The 27648-nt window shown below is 34.1% G+C and overlaps 1 protein-coding gene and 1 long non-coding RNA gene across 8 annotated transcripts in view; one reads left to right on the forward strand and one right to left on the reverse strand.

The window, feature by feature from the left end:
• Positions 1 to 27648, reverse strand: part of STAG1 (STAG1 cohesin complex component) — a 384901-nt gene that overhangs the window by 64623 nt on the left and 292630 nt on the right. For all 7 annotated transcript variants that reach the window (XM_056793658.1, XM_056793654.1, XM_056793655.1 and 4 more), the window contains 6 exons: positions 14794 to 14911; positions 11119 to 11222; positions 1625 to 1717; positions 1443 to 1532; positions 1077 to 1280; positions 230 to 300 (listed from right to left, as the gene is read on the reverse strand). In XM_056793658.1, the coding sequence (XP_056649636.1) occupies positions 230 to 300; positions 1077 to 1280; positions 1443 to 1532; positions 1625 to 1717; positions 11119 to 11222; positions 14794 to 14911 (680 nt within the window). The remainder of the gene's footprint in view (positions 1 to 229; positions 301 to 1076; positions 1281 to 1442; positions 1533 to 1624; positions 1718 to 11118; positions 11223 to 14793; positions 14912 to 27648) is intronic.
• Positions 1 to 27648, forward strand: part of LOC103096077 (uncharacterized) — a 65405-nt gene that overhangs the window by 24080 nt on the left and 13677 nt on the right. The gene's annotated exons all lie outside the window — the stretch shown is intronic.

Genomic DNA, 27648 nt, shown 5'->3' on the forward strand with positions numbered 1-27648 from the left:
AATCATTTTTGAATACCTAGATTATCATATAGTATATTGTTATATGTTTAAACTTAAAGTAAAAGAAAGTTTTATTTAATTTTGGTTATTAACCAATGATTACCATATTAACCATAAAACTAAACATTATACAGACAAAACCTTAATCATATTGTGCAGGGACAACCTTCAATAAATCTCTTGTTCTAGCACATCTTTTACTAAATCAAATCCAAATAAAATTACATACTTGTGAAAAGAAGTTAATCTCTTTAGTGTTGAGAGAACATTATAAATATCATCATCATCAGCTTCTTCTCCCTATAAACAAAGTAAAACACTCATTACTACAATTGGGATTTTTCATTATATAATTAAGTTAAAACAAAGTGAAAAAGTCTTAGATATATATCTGTAAAAACTTTAAATTCCTTTTCTATATGTAAACTAGCAATTAAACTAATGATAAGTGAAGATGTGTTAATACTAGACATATTTGACTTGGAATGATTCACACAATTAACTGTTAATGGATACTGACTTTTCAAAAATATTTGCCAAGTAAATTGTAAAAGTCTAACCTATTATTTTGACCGCAATGGCCAAGAGAAAAAATAGCAAGTATCATGGAGAACTATAAAGAGTTTCAGTCTATGCTCTATAGGAAGGGAAAAAAATGGCTGTTGAAAAAAAGGAAAACATAGAAATTGGAGATAACTGCTATTCTGAAACCTTTATCAGTCTTGAAATGCCATCTTCTACCTGCAGAGATAATTTAAGGGTTTTTAAAATTTTATTTAGCAGACTATTTGATAACTATTAAGTGAGTCACATACCTGGTACAAGTCAAAAAAGAATAGATCTCCCCCTTCAATGGGAAAAAAAATTCAAGAAAAAAGAATTTTAATTAAAAAAAAAAAAGATGAACTACAATGAGCTTTAGGTTTATCACTGTTAGGATGTTCAAATAGTAAAATTTGGAAGGGCAGTTAATATTTCAATAGGCTAGTATGAATAACTGGAATGCAAAGCTATCTTAAGTATTAATAAAACAAAGTCAAAACACATGTAGTTTGACTTAGGAAACAAAAACAAACCTCTTGCAAAAGATCTTCTACAGAATGATTAAATCGATCCACAAATTCATCTATCAGTTGGCTCCGAGCTATGTCAACTCGATTTTGGATTGTATATTCTTCACTACATAAGATACTGTAAGTTTTACTGCAGGCTTCTAGAACATCTGATTCTACATGTTTTTCCACAACAAATTTAATTTGCTTTAATAAGGCATCCAGATGCTGTAGAGGAGAAAGAACAATTTGAGATATTGCTATCAATAATAAAATATGAATAATCAAAAGAAAAATCATTTCCCTTATCCAAACAAATTCATCTGAATATTTAGAAATAACAGTATCCAGTTAATAAAATAGAATTTAATTGCACAGCTTCAGTCCTACCTTTTCCATTCTGCCTGTGCTATATATTTCTAGGTCAAAATACTGTGGTATCTGAAGCAGATTAGCTACCTTCTCAGCATCAGCAGAATACTGGAAAGAATGAACACACGGAAATATTAAAATTTAATGTTGACTAAAAAATAATGCTGTAAACATCAAATATACTTTCATCGAGCCTTTACCTTTGATAGCAACATAGGAAGTGCAATAATAAAATGTTCAGTCAATTTGTTTCTATCATCAATTTGAGTTTTTCTTTCTTTGGCGGTTAGCACCTGGAAAAATAAATTTTAAAATGCTAAGAATAGTAAGAATTTCACTTGCTAATTTTCAAGTCTAAAATTAAAACTAATCAATGATTTTTAGTCTAGACACTAATTAAAGTTGGAAACAGCATCTAACTTGACTCACCAAACGATTTACAGTGAAGAGGAATTTAAAAATAACTTCTAACTTGGGAGTTTAAAAGGAAAATAGAAATCTGACTTCTATGTTAAGTGTACCCAATTTAAAATATGCATTCATGTAAAACATTTATAAAATGTAGTTTTATATATATATATATATTTATGTCAAATAGCTGATTTAGGGATTTAGATTGCCCAAAAAGTAATATAAATAATTTTATGAAAATGAATTTTTAAACACAAAAAATTGGTAACCAAGGGAAAATATACTTTCCTAGTTTTGATGAATCAATTTAACATGAAGAAATTTGAACAAATTTCCCAAAGTAAAAAACAAGCCCTTACTTTCCTTCTTATATGATGTATAGGTTATAATTTTAAAAAGTTACTTTGTTAGCAGAGATAATTTTGTATTGCTCCACCTATATATTCCACATGGTTACTCTGGTCATGAGTTGTATTTTGCTTCATTTTTGAGCAGTTGTAGACAGTCTTTTAGATTGCTTTCAGATGGTCTCCTATTAGACAAGTTTCTTCTTTACCTCCTGTAAACAATGATCTTACACTGCAGAGTTTCCTTCCTAGTGCCTCTGCCTTACTGATGGAGTGGTGGCCGCCAGACATCAATATAGTTCATACTATATCTGGAGGTTCATTTTACTCTTGTATTCCATCTTTTTGGTAAGAATAAAGAGAAGAATTAAATGCATTCTTTTCTGATTTCTGAGATCAGGTCAGCAACTCAAGTATTTATTTGATGGTCTTTTTAGTACAGTTGGACTTGGAAAACACAGATGAATAGCTGAAGTGATAAACATGAGAAACTTAAAGCTGGAAGGATCCTCAGAGACTATCTAGTTGATGCCCTTGTTTTAGAGGGGAGGTATGTGAGGCCTGAGAGGTTCAGTGGTTTGACCGACTTAACAAAAGTCATGGCAGGGGGAATTTAGGTCTGAGCCCTTGAACTCAAAAGCCATGGCTCCTTTCACTATACTATGGTGCCCCTTCATTTGCTAATAAACAACACATGTGTGCTTGTTTGAGACAGAAAGGGAGAAAGAGGGGGCGGGAGAAGAGAAGGAGAGAGAAGAGAAAAAATGCAAGAGAGGGGAGGAAAATGAGGAGAGAGGGAATCTGTTAGGAAATCTTCAATACTCTCTAATATACTTCTATTCCAATATTAATTTATCTTTACTTTTGAACTTATTAAAATGCTTTTACATTATTTTTATTTTCTTAGGTTTGATTACTATTATAAGCATATTTAATAATTTATAGTTTCACTACTCTACCATTCTTAAGATCAAATCTTTTGTATAAAGAGTACACTCATTCCATATTGAATTTCAATAAGGATCCCATCTAATTAAGTCTTAATAATATTTATGTATCATACTTACAATCACATGATATCTTAAATCTTGGTGCCTTGAGGTTTTCTTTGCTATCAACAAAGGTAGGTTGTAGCGGGAATAGTGTTGGGCTTGGAGTAAGAAAGAACCTCTGTCTGCTTATTACCTCATCTATGAAATGGGGATAATAATAGCACCTACCTCCTAGGGCTACTGTGAAGATCAAATGAGAAAATAATTGCAGAGTGCTTTAGCAGTGTCTAGCACACAGTAGGCGCTATATAAGTAATAGCTATTATCATCCTCCATTTTCTACTGATATTGTCCTCTATTAATATGATCTTCCTTTGGAGATCTGTTTTAGGTTATTTCTATCACTCATTTCCACATGAATTAGCAGAGGAAGGGAACAATATACAGAGGTTTGAGGAGTCTTGAGAGGCTGCCTTTAAAATGTTGGCTGCTTGCTCCAGAAAAGCAGCCTACTTTTTGATTAGACATATCTGGCACTTAGAAACCTTGACTCCTCTTATGAAACAAACCATGATGAGTCCTTTCTTCCTCTAAGGTCAAGAAATATGTAGTACTCTTTTGTGAAATCTATTGTTTGGAAAAACATAAGCTAACAGCTTCTGAAAAATGCACATGAAAGAAGCATCATAGTTGTATGACTCTAGAGGGGCAGTTTCTTTGCACCAACCTCTCAGAATTTTTTTTTTTTATATTCTGGATGATTTTTTTCTTAAGTGAATATCCATCTCTCTACTAAGCTCCTCTAAGAAATGCAGAAATATTTCTCAAGGTACTGAAGAATGATGAACAAAATACATTTATAGCTAATAACAAAGGCCAAACTATGCAGGAACATAGCCATAGTAAATAACGGTTCTCTGGGTGCTCATAGTAATCTGATGTTTATGTGAACAAAGGTTTTGGACTTTTCTATTAGTATCATGGAAATGGCTTGTACTGAGTCTTTTAAAAAAATCTATTCAGACTTGCCTTTTGTGATTAGGTATCATTAGCAATCATTCTTGAATTAACCCTTTCTTCTAGAATATTCTTCTGCCCATAGCCTCTAATTGAATCTTTTACTTTGATAAGGACACAAACCATAGAGTAATAAGAAAAGAAGTTATATTCCACAATAGTTTTATAATTGCAAATGTGACGATTTGCAGTATTTATAGGATATCAAGAACTCTGAACCATACAGCTGAAAAACCAGCAGACACTTTTAAAGGTCTCAAATCTCAAAAGTCACTTCTGAATCCTACAACATTCCTAAACACCTGTGTAAAAACTCCCATGGATTTCTATGTAATAACTCCTGAAACTTGAAAAGAAAGCAGAAAATATTTTTCACAGTCCTTTCTGGAAATCTCATCAGCACTGGAGGGAAAATTAATAGCTTCTTGGAAGCCTATAATCCATATTAAAAAGCAGGATGTTACAAGGACATGTAGAAGAATCTACAGAGGCTTTCTTGGAAACCCTTTTCCTCTCTCCCTGTTTCATTTTTCTTTTTGTGGTCTACTTTCCTCTTACCTATTCTGTGTATTTTATCCACTTATTTCTATCTACTTTTCAATCTTCCTACTCTTTTGACTGGCCATAACACAGAATGAAGTGTGTGTAGTCATATTGTGTTTAATGAAATATTTTGTTTTGTTATTAATTTAAAAGTGGAAACTTTTAACATATATTTCTTTCAGCTTTGGGGGGGAAAAAACCTAGATGGGCAAATTGAGCTATTTTTAATGTATGTGTGACTCTTGATAATTTTTAATATGTGAGTGACTCAATAGGAAAAAGTTTCTCTAACCATGACCTATGTGATTCTTAGCTATGATACAGGGATGATGATAATCATTACCTTCTATTTTCATATCTGAATCTATGGAGTCTTTGTGAATTTGAAGTTTTTTCAAGAGGCAGGGTGGTATTATAAATAGAGAATTTGGTAGGAGGCAGTAAGGACCTGGTTTTGAATTTTGCCTCTAAGATACACTTGTTTTGACTTTGGACAAGGTCCTGAGATAATTCCTTTCTATTATGCTGCAGATAGGTTTGTTTTTTTTGGTAGAAGGGGTTGCCACAATGAGAGTTTTCCCCATACATTTCCCAAATTGTTATGCTGCAAAAGTGACCAGTTTATTTAGACTGTTAACAAGCTTTTACAATTTTTTAACTTGTTAACATTTTAACTAAATGTAATTTCTTGCTTTTGCAATCTTTTAATAATAGAAATAATATATCTATTGGTCTTCTATAGAACTTTATCTTAAGTTCCCAGGTAATGTATAGAATGTGTTCTTTAGAGGCTAAAGAATCAGACTTGGTGACAGGAAAAACTGGGTTTGAATTCCATCTTTGACACTTATACCTGTGTGATCCTGAGGAAGTTGCTTAATGTCTCTTAGCCTTTATCCCATCTGATAAATGGGGATAATAATATTTCCTTCGTGTTGTGAGGATCAAATGAGGTAATATGTAATGTGCTTTCCAAACTTTAAATGCTTTATAAATGTTAGCTGTCACTACTACTAATCCTGGTAACTTCTTGGTCTATAAGATAATTTGACAGTGTGAAATAAATAGAGGGGGCTTGGGGATGGGATTGGGTGTTAGTTTATCAGTATCAGAAGAATAACCTGATTTTGGGAAGGACACCCAAGCCAAGTACAGAGCTAGACCTGAGATGATATACACAGAGAACCCTATATTATAAAAATAACAGTTGTTTAATTAAAATAGGGACATGTTAGAAGGGATATGGATATAACTTACTCTAATTAACTATCTTACACCTCCCCAGATCTACAAATCTTTCCACAGAGGTTGCTTCTGAGTGTTTCCCTACTCTACTCCTATACTCTCTACATAACCCCAAAATTACTATACCCACTAAACCCTGCTTTGATAATCTAAAGGGAAAGGATCTGTGTGCAAGTCTGACAGGGCCAAATGATGGTCTCACGATCAGCTGTTAGTTGTCACAAGAGCAGTACAAGAACTTAGCAGGTGACAAAGAACAAACAGGGTACAGGATAATCCAAACAGCAGGCAGGATGTAAAGAACAAGCAGTCAAATGCCTCAGGGAAAAAGATAATCTCCTCAGGTTCATCCAGAGAGAGAAAAGCCACTGCCTCCAGGCTCAACTCTCTCTCCAACAGCAGCTGCTCTACCCCAGAATTCCAGAACTCTGCACTCTGCTGTCCATCTGCAAACTCACACACATTATTTAACTTTACCTATAACAAATGACACCTTAAACTTAATTTATTTTCTTAATCTATAGCCTATATGCTGGGGTGAAGTCTAGATATTTAGACATTTCCTTGGTACTGGATTATTGTTAATTAAATATTAAAGGATAGTTAAGTCATCATAATGTCCTACAAAGAGCATTACAGTAGGGATCAGTGTATTTGGATTCATAGGATGAAAGATTTAAAGCTGAAAGGAGCATCAAAGTCCAGATGAGATGATTAAAGACTTGTAATTAAGTGATTTGCCCAAGGTCACACAGGTAGCAAGCATCAGGGCTGAGATTTCAAAGGTTTGGAAATGAAATTGAGTGTTTACAGCCCAGTCACTAATAAGCTAGGCGATTAAGCAAATCAATTACTTTCTAAGAATCTATCGTTACTGTAAGATACTGTGATAATTCCCAGCCAATGCAAAGATGAATAGAATTCAATTCTTGTCCTCAAGGAGGTGACCATTCGCCCCACTTGTTTTTTAGGACAATTCAATTTTCAAAAATTCTATCCCTTCTACAAATCAGGAAAATAAAAATCCTTTGTCAGACCTAGTGAACCTTTCTCTGAGGGATCCCTTAAAAGAGTTGGAGAGGAAATCTGTTTTCAGTTTCCTACTGCAGTGAAATCAGGAGGGAAATGGATTAGTCTTTTTTCTTTTCTATTTTCTACTAATACGGTGCAATGCTGCATCTTGCCCCAAACCTTTTTTTTTCTTTTCTGGTCCCTGGGAAGAATCTGTATATGGAAAAAAAAAATGGCCAGATTCTTAGGAAAATTTCTTCTGATGGTTTTATTTACTCATTAAGTTTAAAGTGAGAAGGCTATTTGAAAAAGATATATGCTCTTCTCAAATTTGTTTTATGGAAGATAGGCTTGAGAAGTTCTACTGTTTAATCTGCCTTATTGATAACATTTGTCGTAGTAATTTAAAACTACTTAACATTGTGCCAAAAGTGACCTGAAGCAATGACCACAGCTCTTCTCTGACTCTTACTTTTTTACTTAAGAATGAGGATTAGGTAGCAAAATTTTTTAGCTGAAGTAAAGACAAGTAGTCAGTGTTGTTGCTCTTGCATATCCTGGACACTGGAACTCTGTTGGCCCATAACCTACATGGCCAGAAGCCAGGTACCCAGTATGGGTAACAGCTTTGATTAAAGTAGGCACTGAGGCAGCAGGAAAGTGAGAGCTCATGGTTAGACTTCACCTCTTCTTCTCCAAACCTTGGATAGACCTGCAGGGGCAGCACTGAGGTTGTATCTATCGATACTGAGAGACAAGCTAAACAGGCTTGCTGTTTCAGGACTATCTATATATTGCTTTTCCTAGTTTTCAAAGCTTTTCAAAATCATCTGAACTGCCTCATACAATCACATGGTTTCAAAAGTAACTTGAAAAAGACTAGATTATAAAACTGTATGGTTGAGTGAAAGGACTTCAGAAATTCTTTTTTGTAGAACCAAAGACTGATAGGATGTTTATCTTCATCTTCAGTCTTGACTTCTAGTCATTAATGGAGTTAGCCTTTATAAAGGACCCTTGGAAAGGGGAATCTAATGTTATTGGAATTGTTTTAAAAGAAGAGAAAAATCTGTTATAAGCTCACTTTTTATAGTTCTGAGCCCACTGATCATTTATAGTGCTTTAATATTGGGAGAGAATTTGGTGCCATGGATGGCTTCAAAAATATACAGTGAAAATGTATTACTGCACCAAAAGTTTGTAATTAATTTAGAACCTACAATATATAATCTCATAAAAACACTGTTTCCATGTTAGTTATATTCAAGGAGCCAACTTAGAAAATCTATTTCTCCCATATCATATTTTAAGTATGATAATTTATTAACAGTACTACAAAATTTAAACACCATGTTTTAGATCAAGGTTTCTATAGGAAGGAATATTCAGGGCTCCAAATTTAGATATCAGAACATTTCCCACACCAATTGGAATAGGATGTAGAATTCCCCTTAGGTTTATCTAAGCTACTGGCAGTTCCAGTTTGGTGTAAGGACGCTGTGGGTCAGACCAGTACAGGATACTAGAAGAAGTAGAGATGCTTTTTCAGTTTCTGCCCTCTTCTCTTCTCCATTTATACCATTACATTTAATCATCTCTATGCTATGATTCTGAAATCTATCCTGATCTAACTTTACTGCTGACCTCTAGACTAATCTCCAAATGCTTTTCAGACATCTTGAAATGGACATTCAGTATACCTCTTAAAACTCAACATGTATAAAAAAGAAACCCTTCAATTTCTTTTCCTCCTAACTTCCTTATTATTGTGGAGAATACCATTATCTTCCTAGTTCCTCAGGTGCACTACCTAGGAGTTATCCTGGATCCTTCACAACGTCTTACCCTTCATATTCAACGTACTGCTGAAGTCTGATAATTTCAGCTTTGCAACATCTTTTGAACACACCCTTTTCTCTCCAACAGCACTGTTACTTTCCCCCATCACCTCACATTTGGTTTATTTCAGTAAGCCTGCTTGGGGGAGAGAGGGTAGAGGGGATATCTGCTGCCTCAAATCTCTCATGATTCCAATGAACCCTCCCCATCCAGTTGCCACAGCATTTCCATTGACCAATGAATTGGCCCTGGTCAATGGTAACTTTTTAATCAGTTCAGGAAATGTTTATAACCAAAAGTTCTTACTTCTTAAATCATATATATGAAAAACAAGACAAAACTTTTCCTTGTATATTTGATTCTCCTACTCTAATCCTAGACAAAGGCATGGAGGGCAGAGAAGTTTGTGGTAAAAAGTTTTAAGTACTTTATCAGGCTTAAATATAATTTAGATTGGGAAACACACTAGGCAATACTACCTACTTTGTATACATTTGTATTCTAATTATCCTTAACTTTATCCTTCTCAGGCTGGTGCTGTGGAAAGCACCAAAGGGTGGAAGAGATAAGCAGCCATCTCAGAAATGTTAATTATGAAGAATAATAGAAAAAAGCAAACGTATTAAAAATAGGAAAAGGTTCTGGAAGTAAAATAATCTTCTACAATAGGGACAGAGAATGAAAAAATATCCTCTTTTAAGGGGAAATATAGTGCAGGGGAAGGAAAATGGATTTAAATTCCAGAGCATATGGGTTCAAGTCCTGGCTGTCTCTTATTAGCTATGTAAATAGGGGCAAGCCATTCAACTTCTCAAAGTTCTAGTTTTCTGGATCTATAAAATGGGTTTCCAATTACTTGTGCTATCTACATTTCATAGGAGGAAAATGATTTGTAAAACCATATGTAATGCACTATGAAAGGTGTACTATTATTATTACCATCATCTATAAAGTGAGGTGTTATGCTCCTAAGGACCCTTTCATATCTAAATCCAACAGTCTCATTCTTATTATGGTTTGTGAATTTTATATTTATTCCACCCTGCTTAGTCTTTAGAATTCTAGCAACCAGGAATTTATACACCCCACTTAAGGATTAAGTGTGGGGGAGGAAGGTCTATGACCTGTGTGTGCTAGCAAGTGACAAATCAGAAACAACTCAGATCCCCTGGACCATCCAAAGCCATATTTAAGCTACCATTGGTATGTGTAAGACACAGAAAGTGACGTAAAGAACTGCCTTTATATTTCGCATCACTTCCTGTGAGAGGGACTTGGCCCTGAAACTGTACCATCGAGGAGCTTGAGCATGAGACCTGAGACTGCTTCCTTTAGACGATCACAGAGTGAGTGATAAGGCTGACTCCCCTTTCCTTGGCTTTTCTGAAGGCAACAGCCTCTGGAAAGGCCCATCTCTTGGGATTCCCTTTCCCTTGGCTATCTGGAGTCACTAGCCTCTGGAGAGAGCCCTTGGCTGAGGCCTCTGAACTCCTGCCGGGTTCAGACTAGGCCAGGGCAGCTATCTGTTCCCTTTTCCTCTCTCTCTCATTCTTAATTTCTTCCTTCTATTGTAAATAAACCACCATAAAATTCCATTCTGACTTGAGTATTTCATTGGGATTTAGAATTTAAATCCCTGGTGACCAACTTAAAAAAAAAAATATATATATATATATATATATATATATTTTCAGTCTAACCATAAAATTTACTCCTTACAGGTTCCTTAGGAAAGGAAAGAGAACAAAGACTCGGGACAAGTACTTTATCCATTCATAAAGATTGTGCTATTAACAGAAGCTTTCATAATGAATATTATACATTTCTTAGGAACCTAAGCAAAGTAAACAAAGGCATAACATGTAAGGAATCCCAATAGTCTCTTTATAAATATTTCTCTTTTGGACACACAGGATTTCCTGACTATAACAATCTAAAAAAAGCAAAATGTCTCTAGAAATTTAGATTCTGAATTGAAGTTGCTGTGTACCCTGATGGTGACTTTCAGTTCATAAATTCTACATCTGTGAGATTTGTTTTGCTTTATTATGAAAATTTGGTTATAAGGTTTTAGTTTTTCTTTTCTGGGGTGGATGGAGATAGAAGGAAGAAAAAATGTGTGACAATTTAAAAAAAGCCTGAACTTAAAGAACTTAAGCTTGATGAATACATCTTAAGAGTTTGATTCTAGGAACTAATTAGTAAAATAATTTAGATGCATTTCTCTGCTAGTTACATTTATTTTATAGCTATGCTATGTTCCATTTGACTAATACTAATGAAACTTACTCTTTTGCCAGTCCCCCTTCCCACTGGAGGATGGGCTTCAGCAGCCTGACGAATTGTACAGACCATCAGCTCTATAAGAGCACTCTCTTGCCGGTCAGACATTGCTGAGATGAAAGAAAAAAAAAGTATGATTAGCTGTATTCCAATAATCATATGCAAAATGAAATGATAACCATATATACCAACACTACTGACTATATATAACAAAATTTAGGGTTTTTTTTTTAAAGTTTAAATTTTTTCATGTGTAAGGCTAACAGATAGGAAGATCAGTAAAGAAACTGGGCATTAATTACAAGAAAAATACCTAGACATGGTTAAATAGTATAAAATTAGACCAAATATTTTGATAAAACAGATTTTGATTTTAAAGGGATGCATTAGCACACAAAAGGCATTCTTTTGGCATAATAGATTGCATTCCTCTATAAAGTCTATTTTAAATTTATTATTGTCCTGTAAAGTTTTATTGATATCCTTTGTTTTATGTCAAAATCATTTCAAAATGACACCACTGGATTCAATGAGTCTTCTTAATAAAAAATAACAATAAAGCAAATCCAACTGAGATATCAGATAGTATATGTTAAGTTCTCTACCTATAATTTTTTACCTTTTTTCTGAAAGGCTAAAAATGTATTTAATTTTCTGTTTTCCAAGATCAAATCAGTTACCTTTCAATTAAAATGCTTATCATTTTTTTGATTTTTATAAATGGCATCAAAAGTATTCTGGACTAGCTATGTATTGAAAGTTTCAAAAAAACAAAAAACAAACCCATGCCCTTCATGTTAAACTTTGCTAACTTTACTAACAGTGAGGTATGGTTAGGTTTGGATTATCTTAATTAAAACTATGTGGTCCTGAAGTAATCAAAATGAAGAGATACTTCAGTTTCACCCACAGTGAAATAGTATAAATTTTTTCCTTGAGCATGCTTCCCACTACCCCAAATTCCCAGAACTTCTGCTGAGGAATAACATCAAATTCTTATAAGTCCTGAATCTAACCTCTTTTCTTTACTAATAAATCAGAATATGAAACAATAGGATGTATATGCAAAAGGGACCTTAGAATTCATGCTGCATAATACTTCATTTTAAAAATGTGAACGGTTTCGTAAATACTGTTTCGTAAGTACTGTTTGGGAAAATATTTAAGAAGGCTGGAAGTTAGGCAGATCTTTTGGAACATGTAATTTAACTAGATTCTAAATAATCATTACTTTTGATTATAATATCTGAAACCAAAATTATTGAACAGAATAAAAAAACAGCTTTCAAAAGGGCGAAAGACAATGGTTAAATACAATTATCTTTTCAAATATGATACTATTTAACTGTTGGATAACATAAATATTCTATTCTCAGCCACTGCCTCTATTCCTTAAACACTCTTTTACTTGTTACTTTCCTGAAATATAACTCTAAGCTTCATCATTAGAGTATACCTATCCTCTTGAAAGACATCAGAGATCTATTAATCATTAAATCAAATGGTCTTTGTTCAACTCTAATTACTTCTTTGTTATAAATGACCCTGCTGACTATGCTTTCTCCTAATTGAAACTCTCTTCCTTTCATTCTGTGATATGAAAATTATCTAACAATCTCTTTTGACTTCCTCCTCATCTTCCTCTTGACCTCTGTTTCAGAAGCAGAGTAATCTATAGAGTACTAGATTTGGAATACGGAAGCCCAAGTTTCAAATCTTATCATTGACACTAATTATATGACTATGGGGAGTTCAGTTGTTTAAAAGCTATATATCCTTTTCTTTCCGTAAAACAAGCTCTATTGGGCCATATTCTAAATTTTGATTCAAACTCAAGACTTTAAAATATCCTTCCTAGAAAATAAAACTACTTATGATTTTTAGCAGAAAAGAACATAAATAATAGTTGAACTAAACTCAAAACTACTGAGATATACCGAAATAAAATTTATTACTTGGTGAATTGATTTTTAAAAATTTCATTATTTAAATATTCAGCAATTTCTTTAATGAGGTTGACGATTTTGAAAGATATTTTAAAAAGCTATGAGGGGGCAGCTCAGTGTATTGAGTCAGGCCCAGAGACGGGAGGACTGGGGTTCAAATCTAGACTCAGACACGTTCTAGCTGTGTGACCCTGGGCAAGTCACTTAACCCCCATGGCCTAGCCCTTATCACTCTTCTGCCTTGGAACCAATACGCAGTAATGATTCTAAGACAGAAGGTAAGGGCTTAAAAAAAAAAAAAGAAGCTATGAGACACAGCAGATAACATACTGATAAAAAAAACTGGGAGAAATTAATTCTATTACTGAGGGGGAGCTGAGTCACTGTAGTTATTATGAATCAGTCATAATATAACTAAATCTCCAACTTATAAATGGCCCAAACAAATAGTGGGAAGAATCCATTTTTGGAGCTCCCATTCTTTAGTCCCTGTCTTTGTTTCTCAATTCATATATAAAATATGACCGGCATTATCATTTTTAGTAAAGCACTTTGGATACATTATGGGACAAATTAATATGTTTTTGTGACTTGGCCTAGGAAACACAAATCTTCATCTTATGTCTTACCTCCTGTCTCTAGGCCTGGCTCTCAATCTACTGAGCAACCCAGCTGCCCCCCAAAATACTTTTTTTGAAATATTCCATTACTAGTTACAAACAAGTAATGTTATTTATTTATTTAAAAGCCCTTAATGTCTGTCTTAGAATTGATACTAAATACCAGTTCCAAGATAGATGAGCAGTAAAGAAGAGGCAACTGGGGCTGAATGACTTGCCAATGGTCAACCAGCAAGGAAGTGTCAGGCCAAATTTGAATTCAGGACCTTCCATCTCCAAGCCTGGCTCTCAATACACTGAGCCACCTAGCTACTCTAAAACAACTAACTTTAAAACAAATTTCATAGTATTAATAGTATTCTTAAATTTGGAAGTTTTTGAATTTAGAGATCTATTTTTTCAGTGTTTAGTATTGGCATCTTCTTTAAACACTGAAAATTAGATCTATAAATACAAGAACTTCCAAATTTAAGAAATCTATGGTATAATACTCAACTATTCTAATATAACCATTATTTTGCTTTTAAATCCAGGCAAAAAATGTTACTGCCACCACATTTTGTAGTTTTAAGAAAGTGTGATTTTTAAAAAGGGAGACTGGAATGCAATTAAAATTTTTGGTGGGGACTAAAAGTACTTTCAAAGTTTCCACAAAGAAAGAGTAATTAAAAATTAGGACATATTGTTAAATACCACTGTTTAGTCTTTGGAGAAATAATGAGTAGAATTTTTGGAAATAACTAATAAAGTAAGTTTGCTTGCTTACTTTAATATACTTAATAATTAAAAATACTTAATATGATATTTTAAAAATAAAAGGAAGTATAACTATGAAAGCTGGAAACCATTTTCTAATTACTGAGATCTTCTGATTTCACTTTGTCCTTATCACTATCCTATAGGACTCAACCATTTCTACTTAATTTTGTATAGTAAGTATGTTCCTGTTAAACAACATTTTTATGTAAGACAAGTTTTTCTGTTGAAAGGTAGGTCAAGAAATGAAAATCTCTTTCCATGACAAATGTATTAACAATACATGCTATAACTGATAATTAACAACTGTGAAAAGAATTATTAAAGATGCTGCAAATAAAAATGTCAAAATACCATACCTTCTTCTCCTTGGACAGGTTCTTCTAACAGTAATTCTGTCATACATTCCCAGTCTTTCAATAGTTCTTGAGAGCTCTCCCACAAACTGTCCACCAAGTAAGCTGCATGTTCATGCAACTAGAAATAACAAGTACATTTAATTAATGAGCTACTAATTAACTTGAGAATAACAAACACTTCTAATACCACAAAAATGGTTTGGACTCAATGATTTTAAGATGAAACATAAAAATCAGAAGATAGCTTAAAAATACTACTTTTTATAACTGTTAAGTAATCACAACTCAGACTGAGTTTGAACTTTAAAGTTTATACAGCAATGTGTTTAGGATGACTTTGTGAGGAAGGTAGTACAAAGGCTATACTTCAAACTACAATGACCTATGACTTTATTTGTATGGCAACCTCTTCCATAAATACAGATCATAACTTTTGTATTTGGTATTCAAGATCTATACAGTCTTCTGATGTTATCTGTGACAAACCTACTGATGAGATTCTTTGAATTTAGCTAGGTGACAGACACATAGTAAAGTATTATTATTGTTAATTCTTATTTGTGAGGAAGACAAATATCAGAGAATTTAGGTGACCTTTAAGATGTGATAGCCAGTTAGCAGTAGAGTCAAGACTAGAACTTGATATTGGTAATTCCCAGTCCAGATCTCTTTTTAATATACAACCTTCTTGTTAGCTACTGAGCTATAAAGCAAACAGTAAATTTGGGACGGCCTATCTCTTTTAGGCAGAAGTTATTATTCCCTTAAATATGCATAAAATTAAGTATTCATATCCTAAAGTAAAAAAAAAGTGCCATATTAGCTTGAAAATAACTTCCTTCCTTAAACTTTTTAAAATTTATAAAATAATCACTTGAATCATTTGTAATATTTATCTCCATTAATTTTTTCACATTCAAGGATCTCAAATGGCACTATTAAAGTTAGCTGGTGATTGATGACAAAATTTTAGGAGGAACCCAGTTTAGTTAGTCTCGGATGACTTCCTCTAACAAGCATGGCTGAAGAAGAAATTTCTATCAACACATAATATTTTGCTACCAAGTTTTAGCTTCTTAAAACTCCTCTCAAGTATTGCTCTTGGTTTCCTATCTGGAACTGCTGAGGTTGTGCAGAAACATGTGATCTACAGCAGAGAACTTAGTTACCTTCATTTCTAAATGTTTTAGAACACTGTATTATTCCATGTACCTATTCTCCATAATAGAACTCTTAAAACAAATAAATAACTCATTGGTCATGTCTAAAAACTTATGCCTCATTTGAAAAAAGAACTTTGTTTTACTAGGTTTCAGAAGACTTTGGGATGGGAAACTCTGGTCTAGTCCAATTTTGACCTTATGCAGGAATTCCTTCTACAACATCTATGAAGGATTCAAACTTCTCCTTGAATCTTCATGTGTAAAGGAACATACGACTTAAGGAAGCATATGGACATCTAACATTATATAACTATCAGAAAGTCTTAATTATATTAAACAAAAACAAACATGTCCACTGCTATAATTCTGCACTACTATAGAAAATAACTCAGATATAGAATTGAGACCAATGAATTGTAAGTGGATTCCATTTTTTCTATGTGTACAATTAATTATGTATTCTTAAAAACAATAAAATTGCTTAAGAACAGATAATACAAAGAGCAGATTTTCTTAAACATATTGGGGATGGGTGGGAAAAAAAAAACGAAGTGAGTGAGATGGATGTCCTATAGATAACTCAAACACAATACAAGATCACAGATACCTATGCAAATAGATAAAGCATTTATTAAGTGCTTACTATATGCCAGGAACTAAGCAAAGCTTTAGGAACCTAAATATAATCATCCAAAGATAGTGCCTACTCTTAAGGAGTTATAATTTAAATGAGGGAAATCAACACACAAAAAAAGGAATTAGAGGTTGAAGCTGAGCACAAGCGTTCCCAGGTGAGGGAGGTGGAAAACAAGAGCTTTAAGAGAGGGTCTGGGAAAGAAGTGAGTAAGGATGGATTGGGGCACTTCCATAATTTGTGGTTCTGGGTAGCTCATCAATTGGAGGTCAAGGAGTTGGAAACACATACAAGAGTAAAGAAGGGTACTGAGATGGAGGATCTCCAAAATCAGCAGGTATCAAGAATGGAGCTCAGAAGGGACCTCAGAGGTCATCTAGTCCAAATATTATTCTAGAGATGAAGAAATTTAAGTCCCAGAGTTTGAGGGACTTATTTAAGAACAACAGGTGGAGAGCTAGATTTAAAACTAGACCCAATTACTCTAATTTCATAATATTTTTTGCATTCTATTCAAAGAACTCATTATTCTTACCCATATATTCATTCCTCTTAATGCCTTAGGGGCACTACCATTCTTATAGCCATACAGATTTGTAACCCTGGAGTCATTCTAAAAGTAATCTTCAATTTTACACTCTTTTCTTTTATCTAATCAATTGTAAGTCTTATAATTTGTAATTGCTGATCTCTGAAATCCATTCCCTTCCTACACTCACATAGGAATCATTCTAATTTAGGGCACTCCTACCTATAGTCATATAGTGAGATGAACAGAGCTCTAGAATTAGAATCAGAAAGATCTGAATTTTAAACCTGCCTCAGATACTAGATGTGTCACCATGAGCAAATCACTTAATCTGTCTGCCTCTATGTCCTCATCTGTAAAATGGGTATAATAATAGCACCTTACCTCTGAGGGTAGTTTTATGAGATAAAATCTATAAAGTAATTTGCTAAGTTCAAAGTCTTAATAAATACTAGCTGTTGATATTATTGGAACAGCTTCTTCATTAGTCTTCCATATGTCTTTTATTAGTATGAAATGCTATCCCTAAAGCAATCTCTTATTCAAGAAACTTAAGGGGCTTCCTACTGTGGTAAAAATAAAATTTATGTGGCATTTAGATACTCCATAATCTGGAGCCCAGCTTTTTTTCTAGACTGACTTAATTTATACTCTTTCTCCACATACATCCTAAATTTCAACTACTCTAATGTACTTGATATTTGATATATACAACATTCTGTGGTTCCCTTCTATCCTTTGCACTGTACCCCATGCCCAAAATGCTTCCCCTTCCTGTCTTTTGATATCCCTAGCTCCTTTCAGAACTTAGCTCATATTCCATCTCATAAATGAGGCCTTTTCTGATTTTTTTCAAGTGTACTGTCTCATCCCCTGATCCTTAAATTCAGCATTAATATATGTGTATGTGTAAATATATGTGTGCGCACACACACACACACACACACACAGTTACTGTTCAATCATATCCAATTCTTTCAGAGTCTGTGTGGGATTTTCTTTACAATACTGGAGTGGTTTGTCATTTCCTTCTCCAGTCCATTTACAGATAATGAAACTAGAGAAACAGGTTAGCCCAGTCACACAGCTAGAATATTTCTAAGGCCAAATGTGAATTAAAGATGAATTTCATTGATTCCAGGTCTTGGCACTCTATCCACTGTGCTACCCAACACATGCATGACCACACACACAGAAAATGTGCACATTTATACGTATGACATGTTTCCTTCATCTCTAATGCTTAGCACAATGCTGAACACAGAGTAGGCATTTAATCATTGCTTCTTAAATTAAATTGATCTCTGAATGTTATACTTTCCCAAATACCTAACATCTACAAATGAACACTGCTTACATTTCTGTTAGCTCTTTTTCTTCTGCCCTTGACACAATTTTTCCACTCTCCTTTCTTCGATTCTGACAATGAGATAGACTTTCTTCATGCTAAGACCATTCTCTAAGTGTGGCTTTGATCTCATTCCCCCTCATTTTCTCCAGTAGATTGAAGCTTCAATCATTCTTCCCTCATCCCAAATCTTTCCCAGGGTTTTATTTGCCAGTTCTTTTCTAATTCCTTCTTCAAATACGCTCAATTCGTTCTCATCTTTAAAGAAACTTTCATTAGACCCTAATATTCCATGATGCGATAGTGTCACCTCTGATCTTTGTCAGTCAAATTCCTAGAAAAAGCTTTCTACACTCATTGCTTTTATTTCCTCTAGTCTCACTCTTCCCCAACTCTTTGTAATCTGACTACTTACTTTGTCTGACTGAAACTGTTCCCTCCAAAGTTACCAATATGAATTGCATTCAAACTTCTCAGGTCTCATGTGGCTTTACTTTTTCCTAGTTCTAACCTATCTCAAGAAACGATATCTTCTTAGTTCCTTCTTTTTGACCATTATCACATATCCTAACATTGGGTTTTACCCAGGGCTCTGTCCTAGGCTTTCTTCTCTTCATTTCCTACTTGACCTAATTAAATGCACACAATTCAAAAAGATATCAATTCAGTTTTAGTTTCTCCCACATGTCTTAATAGAACATCACCAAATGCTTATTGGACATTTCACACTGGATTTCTTGAAAATACTTCAAACTCTTTATGTTAAAAAGAGAATGTACTCTATTTCCTCCCAAACTCATCCCTCTTTCAATTTTTCCTATTTCTGTCAAAGGTATCACCATTCTGATAATTTCCCAGATATGTAATTTTTGAACAATATTATCCTTAACTCCAGACTGTTAATCATTTTATAGATCTAGTCACTTCCAACAATTTATTATTTCTACCTCCACATCAGTCTTGTATTCAATGCATATGTATTATACTCACTCAGCTACCCCCTCTTATTTGAAACCTGAATCTCTTCTCACCTAGCTTAGTAAAAATGTCTCCCCCTACCTCCAATCTCTCAGCTCTCTAGTTCCCTACACGATCCCCAAAGGAATTTTCCTTAAACACAAATATGTCTACTCAATAAATTCCTATGGCTTTCTGTCGCCAGAAGAAAATATAAACCCCTGGCTTTCATTGCTAATGGCATGACCCTATGCTATCTCTTTAGCATTGTAGTAAACGAGTAACTCTGACACTCATGATCTAAACAAACTTGCCTCTTCTCTCTTCCTCAGATATGATGCTCCTCCCATATATGTGCTGTTTGGGGGGAACTCAGGCCTTGGCAGCTTGAGCCCCTTGAGAGAAAGTCAGATTGACTCACCCCTGGGCAACAGGAGCTGAGGTAAAGTCTGCTCAGGTTTCTCTTCAGAAAGTCCCTTCAATTTGGAAGTGTTGGGGGGAAAGATTTCCAATCACCAGCAGGAAAAGTGGGTAACCCCTTAGGAAAAAGTCTTTTTCCACCTCTCTTTAGCTTCTCAAGACCAAGAGACCCTCACTGTTCTCCAAGCAAGAGTCTCCTCCTCCTCTGGAACCCACTCCTGGGGCCCCTTCCCCATCGAGGTGATCAATTTCACATATGCTTCAGCCTGGCACTTTCTCTAATGCCAGCCTCTGTCACAGTGACTTTACACTGGCTGACCACCATCCTTGGAATGTACTTCACCACTTCTGTTGTAAAGAAATCCTCTCTTTTTCAAGAAGCCATTTTCAACATGAAGCATTTCTCCAGTCTCAACTACTAGAGCCCTCCTCCCTACACAATATTGTACTGAACTATTTTGCATTTATTCAGTCACTGTTTATTCTGGATATATTTTTATGTGTACTTGATGTCTCTCCCATTACAATGAAAGTTCTTTGAAAACTATTTAGTTGTGTCTCTTTGTGACCACATAGCATGCCAAAGTTGTCCACTGGGTTTTCTTGGCAAAAATACAGGAGTGGTTTGCTACTTTCTTCAGTGGACTGAGGCAAACAGGTTAAGTGACTTGCTGGCAAGTGTCTGATTTGAACACAGGTCTTACTGACCTCAGGTCCAAGAATCTTTCATTGAATGATCTACCTGCTCCCAAATTTTTCACCTAGCTGGCTAAAAGTGTTTCCTAATTGGTCTTCCTATATCAAGTTTTCTCACCATCCTCTGAGAACGATTATTGTTTATTCTTTAAATTTGTAGTTTTAGTACCTAATACATAGTAGACATTCAAGTACTTGGTGACTATTTGCACTTAAAACCATAAAATCATCACTATATTCAGAGAAAATACTGTGCTCAGTCAAAATAAGGTTCCAATGCTCTCAGTTTCTCATAGTTAAACTTCTTGAATCAGTAATTTACATCAGCAGCTTCTATTTTTCTAGTAATTTACTATCCCTCTGATCATGTGAAATGATTATTACTTCCCACAATCTTTCAGATTCTAGCCCTACTGATCTGCTAACTGACAATGTTGAACTTCCCTCACAAGCCTTTAAAAATGTTTCATCTGTGTTCTTTTGAAATACTATTTTTTCCACCTGATTTTTCATTTTTCTTTTCAGATCAATCTTTCTATTCTGTTTTTGGATCTTCTTTGGCCCTATAATTGTTTACTATATGCATTCCCTAAGATTTCACCTAGATCTTATTCCTAAATGACTCCAGCTTTGACCCATCATCTCTCTAAATCCATAGCGCTCAGGAAATTTTCAACACAATAATCATTCAATATATAAAACTTAATGTGTGAAAGGATCACTACTTTTCTCATAAGAAACCATTAATATCACAAAATAATGAATTTTTAGATTGAGGCCAAGTGTGATGTTGTAGTCTTATTCTACTAGTCATAGTTACTTTTTAAGTAAAACTAGTTTTAGGAGCCAGAAGTATATAGGCAAAGATTTATAGTGATGGAAGAAATTCCTTCAAGAAAGAAAAAGCATAAAAATACTTAAATTTCTCATTAGGCACACTGTAATTGATGTACTACAGTAATGAATCATAAAATGGAAGAGCTAGAAGAGACCAAGAGAAGATTTATTTCAATATTTTCATTTTATAGATAAGGAAACCAAAATCAAGAGAGATATGACTTGATTGGGATTCCATTTTAAGTTGGTGGCTGAATCATGAGGCTTTCAGTCATTTTTCAGTCTTATCTGACTCTTTGTGACTCCTTTTTTGGGATTTTCTTTGACAAAGATATGGAATGATTTGCACTTTTCTCCACTACATCATTTTACATGTGAGGAACACAGGCAAACAGGGTCAACCAAGGCCCAGGATCCTGTAACTAGTAATGTATGAAAACTCAGGAAGATGAGTCTTCCTGACTTTTAGGCCTAGAACTTTAACGACTGTGCAGCCTAGCTGCCCATGAATAATTTAGGCGAAATATGAATGCTTTCCTCCCTAATTAAAGCTATTTCACTGTCTATTCTGTGAAGGTATCCATGAATATATAAGGAAAATCATTTAAAATCTACTTAAGTAAACTCCCAGGAAAGTATTATTTATTCTACATATTTATTTAGTCTGGCAAGAAAAGCCTCTAATTTCAATATATTTGTAAAATTCTATATCTACCAAATCAAGCCATTTTTGAAATTTCCCAATTTATTTACCTCTAACCTTTCCTACCCCTAACCTAATTTGAGTCTTCAGATAATTCTTTTCCCCAGTCTCATAGCTATTCTCTCCCCTATAAAATTTCTTAAGACCAGGCTTAAAGTCCATCAAAATCAGATATTTGAAATAAAGTGGATTGTCCTCAATGCCTCTTTAGCAGTTCAGATAAAACTTTATAACTCAAAATATTTTAATTTAACTCCTAGTTCAAGAGCATTGATGTTCTCTATATCTAATTCTAGAAAATGTTCTCCCTACCTTTTCTTTCTTCCCCCAGGTCCCCAATAGTAATGATTTTTATTTTAAATTTTCTTTTTTAAATTATGAAACTAAAAATTTAAAAATATAAAACTAAAAAAAAAAACTAAAAATACAAAAATTCCAAGATATTAAGAACAGGGAAGAAGATTGTGTAAGAAACTGTGAATATCAATCAATAAATATATGTGTGTATAGAAATTATATATACTATATAATATGCATATATACTTATGTATGGAATTTAATGAGATTATGACAAAATTACTCTTCTTGTGATTCCCTTCTAGATGAGATGGTCAAGCAAAATAAATCTACCAAATGGCTTTCTCTGGGAATGCATGCCTAATATGCTGCCTCTCTAGGCCATCATCATAACCCTTCTATCAAGAGAGGGAAAATACCAAATATATTTCTCTTAATCAAACTGTCCTTCTAGTTAATTTAATTTATTGCCATTTCTTAGATGCTACAGATGAGATCAAATATATTTTTCTGACTTCCACATCCTGTTATAACATTATGTCCAAAAGATTATTCCTTATTGACAAACTGGATTTTTACTAATGCTAAAATGGTACTGCATTAGGAACACAACAAAAAAAAAATTGCCACTGAAAATAAAAACACCACGAATCATATACATTTTGTAACAAGTATGCTTAAGTGCCCATTTGAGAATATATTAAATATTTATATATTTGACTTTTAGAGCATGCCTGAACTTGGGAATATCTGAATTCTAATCCAGCATGATATATGACCCTGGGAAAGTTACTTATCCTGGTTGCCTCAGTTTCTCAACCTGCAAAAATGGGGACCTATCTTCTATCTTCCATGATTTTTGTAAGGATCATGTAATTATAATATTTGTGAAGAGATTAGCACAGTGTCTGAACATAGGCACTATACAAATGCTAGTTATTCTTATTATTTTACACAATATTTAGCAATCTGTAAAGATGACAAAGATGGTTAGACAGTAATGCAAGGGTTGTGGAAAGATAGGCACATTACTGACACTGTACTTGGAAAAAACTGTACATTAGTTCAAGCATTCTGTAAAATAATTTGGAATCATGTAAAGCAAGTACTTAACTATACAACACTTTAATCCAGGTGTCCCATTTTTTTTGTCAGACATTAAGGATGACAAATGTAGATTATTGTGAATTAAGAAACAATGAACAAAATAACATAGAAGTTTGGTAAACACATGGTTTGATACAAAGTAAATGAAGTGTACAAGTTAAAAATATACAAAAGTATAAAATGAGAATTAGAAATAAAAAAAACCAAAAGGTCCTGAATGTTGGGTCATTATAATGAACAAACTAGATTCTGAAGAGAAGACTGATTATGTACTTTTTCCTTTTTTGCAAAGGTGGATAATACATGTTGGACTTAAGAGTACCTCCCTCCGCTCCATTTTTTTTTCATTTCCTTTTTCACTGTTAACAAGGAATGGCTCTTTGGATGAGAGGGGGGTTGTACTGGGAAATAAAGGCAATGTAAAAACAAAAAATATCAATAAAATATATGAAGGCAGAAATAATCTATATTTGGAAAACCTGGATAAGAGTAAATAGGTGGCAAGTTTAGATTCCAAGCTTAATATAGAGCAATGGTATAGAAATGATGAGTGACTTAACCTTACCTAGATGCTTACTTTAACTTAATTTCATGCATTATTTGCTAAATAATAATTTTATCCACTGAAAGGTAAGGGAAAAATGAGCACCTTGTGTTTTGGATAAGATTCTCAATAATTAAGAGCTGTCAGGATAGAAAACGATGGAAACTTTGGGGAAATTGACAGCTTCATTTTTTATTTTTTAAATTTTTATTATTTTAATTAGCCCAAATACATCTCCTCTCTCTCTGCCCCATTATCCATTCCACTCCCAGCTCCAACTGAGAACAAAAGAAAAACAAAAACCCATTACATACACATGCAGTCAATAAGTTTCCATGAAGGCTAGGTCCAGAAGAATGTCTCATTATGAACATTGAGACCTTTACATGTCTATCAGGAGGTAGGCAGCATGTTTCATAATTAGTATTCATAGTTTGGAATCTTGGATGGTCATTATGCTGAGTTCAGCATGATATTCTAGCACATTTATATACCATAATTTGTTCATTTCCCCAATTTCTGAGCAGTCCCTCAGATTCCCATTCTTTATTCATAAAGAGCTATGCACAAAAGTTGGAAAGTATATGCCCAGCTTTGCTCCACCTTATTCAGCTTCTAACACACACACACGTATACTAATATATATATATAATATGTATATATTATATATATATAAATATATACTAATTCAGATGAGAGGTTCATGGCAGTCACTTCCCTCCCCTTCTTCTTGACTTATAGAGATGTGAATATGTACCCTTATAGTAAAAGGAAATTTCCCCTGACTTTCCTTGCTCTGTATTTCTCTTCCCCTGTCTTTTTCTTTACATCACCAAAAGATAGAGAACTGCCACTAGATCTTGCCTAAATGAACTTTCTCTATGGAGTTAGGGGGATGGCATGGTTCGGAGGGTATAATTTCACCATATTTGAATGTAAGTAGCTTATTCTTGTTTAGTCCTTAATAACTGTTCATTCATATTTACCTTTTCATATTTTTCTTTATTTCTGCGTTCCAACTTTTAAGTTTCTATGATGTTCTGCTCTTTTCATTAGAAATGACTAGGAGTCCTCTATTTCATTAGCACACCCCACTCCAATAACATTATATTCAATTGTGGTGGTGAAGTTATCTTGGTTGTAAGTTTATATCTTTTACCTTTGGGAAAAACATATTCCATGCTTTCTGCTTCTTTATAATTGTACTGCTAAGCTGCTTAAAATACTGACTATATTGTGTAAGATCCTTGCTACTTAAATTCTGACTGCTATCCATAATATTTTTCTTTGAACCAGGGGCTCTGTATTTTGGTTATGAGGTTCCTGGGTGTTGTCATTTTGAAGTTTCTTTCAGAAGACTATTAGATTCCCTCTATTTTCACTTTCATTTATGGGTCTAAGATCTGGTCTATTTTCTTGAGATAAGATATCTATGCTTTTTTTCTTTGGTCATTGTCTTCAGATACTCCATATTTTATACTTTATTTTATTTTCCTCACAAATTTTAAATTTGTATGAATACTTTTTAGTATTTGGTGGAGTCATTATGCCTTATGAAATCATTGGCTTCCATTTTGTAAATTTTACTTTCCAGAATTTGTTGGTTGGGCAAAGTTGTTTTTCTTGTGACAAACTATTAATTCACCTTCCAACTCATTCTTTCATAGTACTCATTTCTTTTCCATTTTCCTCCCCTCAAGGACTCTTATCCTATTTATAAAAAACATTTAAAATAAACTTCTATAAGCTTGTTTCATTTCTTCTAGAAATTATAGTTGAGTTTGTGCCCAAGCTGTTTTCTGACATTTTGATTGTAGATGTTTTAGTCATTCTTTTCTTCTGAGTTTGTGTTTTGTACAACTCTGTTACTATAACACCACCTCATTATCACAGGCTTCTTTTTTGTTTGCCCATTTCCTGACTTTAGTCTTGATGTGAGGGTTGGGTTATGCCATACTCCAAAGGGAAGGTCTGGCTGGTTCTATTGTTGTTTTCTTGTAGTACTGAATATTGCATTATTTCAAGATATCAGAGACAAGTTGCTTTTCAGTGTTCCTAAAGAGGTCTGACACAGATCAAAGTCTGAGCTCTCTAAGTTTTCGACCTTACTTTGGGACTAAGTAAAAATTGACTGCTAGTTGTTAGACTCAGGCTCTATTAACTAGATAGAGAAGTTCAGAAGTTCAGAGTGGCAGAACTGTAGGCTTGCCTTTGGTCTCAGATTCCTACCTTGGCTATTCTATTGTAGGTGAGGCTAGCCAGTGCAAATGAGACCCTGCTTTCTACATACAATCTAAGTCACATCACTTATTGCAGCTGGTTACTGAATCTCCTCCTTTCTTCTTTATTGCCCAGGGCTGAATGTCACTGCTCTCACTGTGTGCAGGTCCCCTTCTTACTTCACTCTGGATCTGACACAAATCTGGGCAGTCAGCAAAAAGATTATCCCTGTTGCAGTGTTTCTATTTGAGTCTGGTGAGGTCTGGTCTTAAATCTTTTCCCCCCTAGTAGACAGCCTCTTTCTGGACTGACCCATACTAAGTGTGCACAAATCCCCATATTAGAGCTGAATTGGACAAAGGACTCACTGTGGCTTATTCTAGATTTATTCGTCAAGATTTGAACTGATGAATGTTCTTGTGCTTGAAGTTTGTGGATGAGAGCTCACCACACAACTCCCTATCATTCCACCATCTTGGCTCTGTCCCATTATCACTTTATCTTGGAATTTGTGCTAGAGAAAGAGGGGAAAGCCAGACAAAGTTTTATAAGCATTCTAGATTTGGGGAGAATAAGTTTCAAAGGACTCAGAAAAAAAATAAGCAGGATCCTATGGCTTGAAATTTTATAAGGGAAATTAGTTTACCACAAAGGATAGGAAGCTCTCAAAAATGAAATTCTTAGAACAGATTTGCATGAGAACGAAAAGAAAGAATTCTATAAAAATATATGGAACTCAACAAACAATTTGTACTTGACTGTTCCTTTTCCCACAATCCTAACACAATGGTCATCCTACATGGGAAGTAAAAATGCTCATTTTTCTTCACTGCCATTTCCAAACTTCCTTTGTTGCCAACACTCAGAAATGTTCTTTTCTTTGTTTTTGCTCTATATGGATCATTTTTTTTTGGGGGGGGGAGAGGGGTCTCCAAGTTATTTCCCTTTCTTCCTCTCCTCAACTTCTGCTATATAATTCATGCTGATGTCCTTCAACCTTCTCAAAAATCATGACCCACTCCCCTCCACTGGACCTTACTGATCTAGTGAATGCATCATTACTCACAAGCATCCTATCTCCTTGATAAAAATCTGACACTCCTCATTCTGACCAGAATGTTCTATTCTTCTATTTCTGTTTCTCCCCTCTTAAGCCCATTATTTGTCCAAATAAAGTTAACAGGTAAACTGTATCTGTCAAGGAAAGCTAAGTTAATAACCAGATTTTAGCTTTTAAAACTCACATTAGGTAAACTGACTTATTCATGGTTATATAGACATGAATTTATATCTTCCTAGGAAATACCAAATAATTCTTAACTATTAGCATTGGCAAATGATGTGGTCAACTTCTGTATAAAGTCTACACTCTCCTCAACAGCTAGTGCCCTTCACCTCAA

This window comes from Monodelphis domestica, chromosome 4 (genome assembly GCF_027887165.1).
Source record: "Monodelphis domestica isolate mMonDom1 chromosome 4, mMonDom1.pri, whole genome shotgun sequence".
NCBI classification, from domain to species: domain Eukaryota; kingdom Metazoa; phylum Chordata; class Mammalia; order Didelphimorphia; family Didelphidae; genus Monodelphis; species Monodelphis domestica.